The 6,788-nt window shown below is 40.2% G+C and overlaps 1 protein-coding gene across 1 annotated transcript; it reads right to left on the bottom strand.

Moving 5' to 3' along the window:
• Nucleotides 1-357: 357 nt before the first annotated feature.
• On the bottom strand, nucleotides 358-6,313 carry LOC141154807 (uncharacterized). Its single transcript, XM_073641232.1, has 3 exons — nucleotides 5,267-6,313; nucleotides 916-4,806; nucleotides 358-455 (listed from the first exon to the last, which is right to left on the bottom strand). The coding sequence occupies exon 2, from the start codon at nucleotides 4,051-4,053 to the stop codon at nucleotides 1,579-1,581; it is 2,475 nt and encodes an 824-aa protein (XP_073497333.1). The 5' UTR covers nucleotides 4,054-4,806; nucleotides 5,267-6,313; the 3' UTR covers nucleotides 358-455; nucleotides 916-1,578.
• Between the last annotated feature and the right edge of the window lie 475 nt (nucleotides 6,314-6,788).

Genomic DNA, 6,788 nt, shown 5'->3' with positions numbered 1-6,788 from the left:
GACACATAGAGGTCCTGATTTAAAAAAAATTTGATTAGTTAGGAGCAGGTCTCCTATAGTGGTAATGCCCATGCAGTGACTGCAAAGGCTTCCAAAAATTAGGACATACGCCAATACTCCTTTTGAATAGACATAAAAGAGGGCCTCAGTAAAAAAATGTTCCTATAAAAAAGGAGTGGGTCTCCTGTACTGTTATTGCGAATGCAATGACTGCAATGGATGCCAAAAATTAGGACACACTCCCATACCTCTTTGAAAAGGCATAAAGGAAGGCCTCAGTAAAAAAAAAATGTTCCTAGAATAAAGGAGTGGGTCACCTATACTAGCAAAAATCAAAGAAACTTCGGCACTCCAATGTAGATGCACAAAAAATTATATTTTATTGTATCGGTAGAACCCCACAGAAAGTAGATCGGCCAACGTTTCGACCTAAAAGGTCTTTATCAGGGCCTTTTCTAAGCATAAATGAAAAATGCATGTTTTAATAAATCAGGAATTAAACCAACATTGTCTGTACACAGGTCGGGATATATTGCATGTAATATGACACAAGGTCTAATTAAATTTACATAATAAAGAAAAATTGCAGATAAGAAATACGATCACCATGCATAATATATAGGGGGCTATCTTCAATAACAATGAAGAAATGGCATAAAACAAGAGACATACTCTAATAAAGGGCTGTGCTTCATGGTATACATGGAATAATGTGTAGTCACAGAAGCCCAGTATCATCAAAATCAATTAATAGACAAAGGATGTTCCATGGGGGAAAAAGGAAAGAAAGGGAATCTGGAGAGGCAGGCATTCTATAATGCCTATAGGTAGAAGGCATACTAGTCAAATAGAGCGAAATAGGTACATTCTAAATAACAGGAAAGGCGACATAAACACATTCTGTGTATGACATACCTGGTAGATGGGGGAATGTATGAGACAGGTGAAGCGGTGACATGCCGTGCAGTATGAGAGAGATGAAGCCCCATCCTTCTTATAGCCGGTGAGGCAATTAATGCCATGTGTATGGTAGTGTCGGTAATGTGTGTCCGTTCATGCGTGGCGTGCGTGGTGTCCTCTTCCGGTGTGAGTGCTGGAACGCAGAAGAAAGAGTAGTGAGACGCAGGGAAGTTCCTGTCATGCGCAGTGCGTGGTGCCCTCTTCCGGTGTGAGTGCTGGAACGCAGAAGAAAGAGTAGTGAGACGCAGGGAAGTTCCTGTCATGCGCAGTGCAACAGTCGCGCTGAGGACACACAGTGGACACTTAATGAATTACATGGGAGGAATAGGAATGATGTATTAAAAGTGTTCACCACAGAATATACCTATCTGAAAGGGAATGATCTGGTCATAAGGCACTTATACTGTATCACAATAGAGAAAATAATTTTTCATTTAATTTATAATATGCAGAAGAGGGAGTCCTCAATAAATGTACATGTAATACGATTCTGAGGTGACAGAGTGCTTTAGCTTAGGACCTAAAAAAGAAGGAAACAGTCAATGGCATCAAATTACACATTGAACAATCAAATACAATCACCATAGGAAAATTGGACACTGCAAAGGATCAATTCAATTAATCATATTGTACTTCATATTCCCTATTTAATCCCTTAGGGGTGAGAGTCTGTAAGGTATGGATCCAGTATAGCTCTCGTTTCTTGAGTTTTTTAATCCGATTGCCTCCCCGTCTATGTGGTGGAATATGGTCAATGACCTGATACCTTAGCTGTGAAATGCCATGTGACATGGCTAAAAAGTGTGCCGGTATAGGAAGCATCGTACGTCGGCATCGGATCGTAGACTTGTGTTGTGAAATGCGGTCTCGGATATGTTGCGTAGTTTCACCAACATATCCGAGACCGCATGGGCATTTAATCAAGTAGACTACATAGGTGGAGTCACACGAAAAGTATTCTTTTATGGGAAACCGTTTGCCAGAGAGAGGGTGTGTGAAAGTATCACCCTTGGTGACATTTGAACATTGTAAGCATCCCAGGCAAGGGAAAGTGCCCCTACGTGGTGTGGCCAAGGTTCGTTGAATGGGTCCTATATGTGTGGACCCTACATCAGCCTTAATCAAATGGTCACGAATATTCCGAGGTCTTCTGTGACACAGTAATGGGGAATCACTAAACTCCAATACCTCAGGATAGGATTGACCTAACAAGGGCCAATGTTTTTTAATACATTTAATTATTGATCCACCAAAGGGATGATAAGTGCTCACGAAAACCAATCGTGATTCCTCCTTCCGTTTTGTGTTGGGTTGCGTGGATTGGTTAAGAATATAGGGTGGATACCCTCTCTGTCGAAATCTGACATTCATTTCTTCGTGTCTAATTTTTTTGGTGTCAACATCTGATACTATACGATCTACACGATTATGTTGCGACTTGGGCAGTGCCCTCTTAACGTGTCGTGGGTGACAACTGGAGTATAGCAGTAAACTGTTTTTATCCGTCGGTTTTATATATAAATCGCTAATTAAATGTCCAGTGTCAGTGAGCGTAATCCATGTATCCAAAAAATGTATTGAGTGTGAGTCTTGCAGGATAGTAAATTTTAGGGAGGTCACTCTTGTATTAAGATCCGAAAAAAAGTTTTTTAGGTCATTCTCTGTGCCTGTCCAAATAAAAAATATATCATCAATAAACCGTTTCCAAAATAATACATATTGATCAAAAAGGGGATGAGTGTATACATAATCATTCTCAAATTTATCCATAAATATATTCGCGTAAGGGGGCGCCATGTTCGAACCCATCGCTGTACCTCTCTTTTGGAAATAGAATCTGTCTTCAAACATGAAGAAATTTTTAGTGAGGACTAAAGTTAATAAATCCTTACAAAAATCAATCTGTTGCACCGAATATGTAGTGTGGGTTCTCAAAAATTTTTTTGTGGCCTCAATGCCTTCCTCATGGTCAATACTAGTATATAAGTTATTGACGTCCATCGTTGTTAGGATACTATTATTGGGAATAATTCCCAGATCTTTAATACTAGTCAAGAAATGAGCAGTGTCCTTGATATAGGAAGCAATCTTATGAATATGTGGTGTCAAGATCTTTTCTAACGTGATTGCCAAGGGGGATAAAATTGAGTTAGTGGAGGCAACGATGGGTCTTCCTGGTGGCTTATGTAGATTCTTATGTATTTTTGGTAACGTGTAAAAAACTGGCATGATAGGATCATTATTAACCAAGAATTGTGACAATTTAGTATCAATAGTACCCATCTGAGAATGACATGTGACCAAATTTTTAATGAGGTTAGCTACCTCTGAGGTAGGGTTCTGGGATATTGGTAAGTATGTCTCCCTATCATTTAATTGAGTATGTATCTCTGATATATAGTATGTCCGGTCCATAATGACAATGGCGCCCCCTTTGTCAGCTGGCTTTATAATGAGGTTTTGTCTCTTTTTTAATGTGGAGAGGGCCATACTTTCTTCTGGATTCAAATTATTTTTGTTATGCAGGTCACCTCTCTTGATCATATGCAAACACCGATTAATGTCCTTTTGGACCAGATCGATATATGTCTCGACATGATGATAAGTACGGGGTGGTTGAAAATGACTCGGGATACGTAGTTGAAGACCCCGGAGAGAAAACATTTCCACATTATGACTGTCTATAGGAACGTCCAAGTGTTCTCCCTTTGTTGAGAAATGAACCTTCAATCTCAAAGTTCTGTAAAAGCGTTGAAGTTCCTGTTCTAATAAAAATGTGTCAAAAGGTGGTGTAGGGCAAAAAGAGAGTCCCTTTTGTAATAAATCTAGTTCAGCTGGTGCTAAGGACTGTGAGGAAATGTTAAACACGATGTTGGTCCTACCTGTGAACGAGTTGTCATCCGAGTGCTGTCTCCTTGTCGATCGCCTCCCCCGCCTCGTCTGATTCTGGGTGGACGATTCCTTCGCTGGTCCAAAAAATAATTGGGTGTATAGGTACCTTTCTCGCTGTCGGTAGAAGAGTTTCGGCCTGGTGAAGAGTTGTATCCTCGTCTGTATGGTCTGCTGTTTCTGCCCTGTACGGAAAAACGCCATCTGTACACTTGATTATTAAGGTAATCCTCAGCGTCACGAAGAAACTTAGATTTTTTTCTCAGTTGAAGTTCGTTACGATATTCGGAGACAGTTTTGTCTACTTTGTTCTTCAACGTTGTGAATTCTTCAGCTGATATTGTATGGCTTAACTGTTCCTCTGTAGAGGCAATTCTGGTCTGTAGATCCGTTATTTCCTTTTGTATAAAATCAATAGTCAGTAGAATAATGTCCATGGAACATTTATTGAGGATCCCCTCAAACTTTGTACAATAATCAGAATTCTCACTAAACAGAGTGGGACGTAGATTTACCCTTAATCCACGTGGAATCCGTTGTGATTTATGGTATTCTGCAAGAGTGATGCTATGCAGATCTAGAGCAGTATATCTCCTTAGTTCCTTTTCCAAATCCCGCGTGCGAACCTCTTCAATAGGAGTATGAAGAAAAGTGCCGGGCGTCGTGACACGTGCAAGAATCCCGCTTGCTTCCTCTTGGTTAAATGCGAACGTCGTAGAAGACATTTAAAGCCACAGGAGCGTAATCCCAAAAAAATAATATGATCAATGAAGTAAGGGATCGCTTCACTGTCAAATAAATGGGTGCTCTGAAGTAATATATTACTAGCAAAAATCAAAGAAACTTCGGCACTCCAATGTAGATGCACAAAAAATTATATTTTATTGTATCGGTAGAACCCCACAGAAAGTAGATCGGCCAACGTTTCGACCTAAAAGGTCTTTATCAGGGCCTTTTCTAAGCATAAATGAAAAATGCATGTTTTAATAAATCAGGAATTAAACCAACATTGTCTGTACACAGGTCGGGATATATTGCATGTAATATGACACAAGGTCTAATTAAATTTACATAATAAAGAAAAATTGCAGATAAGAAATACGATCACCATGCATAATATATAGGGGGCTATCTTCAATAACAATGAAGAAATGGCATAAAACAAGAGACATACTCTAATAAAGGGCTGTGCTTCATGGTATACATGGAATAATGTGTAGTCACAGAAGCCCAGTATCATCAAAATCAATTAATAGACAAAGGATGTTCCATGGGGGAAAAAGGAAAGAAAGGGAATCTGGAGAGGCAGGCATTCTATAATGCCTATAGGTAGAAGGCATACTAGTCAAATAGAGCGAAATAGGTACATTCTAAATAACAGGAAAGGCGACATAAACACATTCTGTGTATGACATACCTGGTAGATGGGGGAATGTATGAGACAGGTGAAGCGGTGACATGCCGTGCAGTATGAGAGAGATGAAGCCCCATCCTTCTTATAGCCGGTGAGGCAATTAATGCCATGTGTATGGTAGTGTCGGTAATGTGTGTCCGTTCATGCGTGGCGTGCGTGGTGTCCTCTTCCGGTGTGAGTGCTGGAACGCAGAAGAAAGAGTAGTGAGACGCAGGGAAGTTCCTGTCATGCGCAGTGCGTGGTGCCCTCTTCCGGTGTGAGTGCTGGAACGCAGAAGAAAGAGTAGTGAGACGCAGGGAAGTTCCTGTCATGCGCAGTGCAACAGTCGCGCTGAGGACACACAGTGGACACTTAATGAATTACATGGGAGGAATAGGAATGATGTATTAAAAGTGTTCACCACAGAATATACCTATCTGAAAGGGAATGATCTGGTCATAAGGCACTTATACTGTATCACAATAGAGAAAATAATTTTTCATTTAATTTATAATATGCAGAAGAGGGAGTCCTCAATAAATGTACATGTAATACGATTCTGAGGTGACAGAGTGCTTTAGCTTAGGACCTAAAAAAGAAGGAAACAGTCAATGGCATCAAATTACACATTGAACAATCAAATACAATCACCATAGGAAAATTGGACACTGCAAAGGATCAATTCAATTAATCATATTGTACTTCATATTCCCTATTTAATCCCTTAGGGGTGAGAGTCTGTAAGGTATGGATCCAGTATAGCTCTCGTTTCTTGAGTTTTTTAATCCGATTGCCTCCCCGTCTATGTGGTGGAATATGGTCAATGACCTGATACCTTAGCTGTGAAATGCCATGTGACATGGCTAAAAAGTGTGCCGGTATAGGAAGCATCGTACGTCGGCATCGGATCGTAGACTTGTGTTGTGAAATGCGGTCTCGGATATGTTGCGTAGTTTCACCAACATATCCGAGACCGCATGGGCATTTAATCAAGTAGACTACATAGGTGGAGTCACACGAAAAGTATTCTTTTATGGGAAACCGTTTGCCAGAGAGAGGGTGTGTGAAAGTATCACCCTTGGGTCACCTATACTGTTATTGCATATGCAGTGACTGCAAGGGCTGCCAAAAATTTGGATGCACTCCAATACCCTTTTGGAGAGACGTAGAGGAGGTCCTCATTTAAAAAATGTTACCATTGTTAAATAATGGGTCTTCTATACTGTTAATGCCCATGCACTAAGTGCATGGGCTAAAAAACATTTACCCCTGGGGGTATAAATGAACACAACATACTCTATAACATACAGAATGTTAGAGGTAGGGCTCTAAAAAAATTCCTACGGGCATCATAAACACCCTTACAAAAAAAATTATATTGGTGTTGCAACACGGTCACCCTGGTGATATGGTGGTGGAGGATAAGGAGAAGGAGGAGGACAACAGAAAATATAAAAAATCAGTAAGCGTGTAACCATGTCTGGGTGTAAAGAGGTGCAAAAAAAAAAACCACTGGATTTGACTTAATGTTACTCTGCTATCATTC

This window comes from Phyllobates terribilis, unplaced genomic scaffold (assembly GCF_046119375.1).
Source record: "Phyllobates terribilis strain yellow unplaced genomic scaffold, ASM4611937v1 Scaffold_7__3_contigs__length_470593459, whole genome shotgun sequence".
Lineage (NCBI taxonomy): Eukaryota > Metazoa > Chordata > Amphibia > Anura > Dendrobatidae > Phyllobates > Phyllobates terribilis.
The sequence above is the reverse complement of the archived record's forward strand: the minus strand, read 5'-3'. Positions and strand labels throughout refer to the sequence as shown.

What these genes read in the sequence shown, in the direction of transcription:
- LOC141154807 (XM_073641232.1), bottom strand. Translation starts at nt 4,053, where the DNA reads ATGGCGTTTTTCCGTACAGGGCAGAAACAGCAGACCATACAGACGAGG.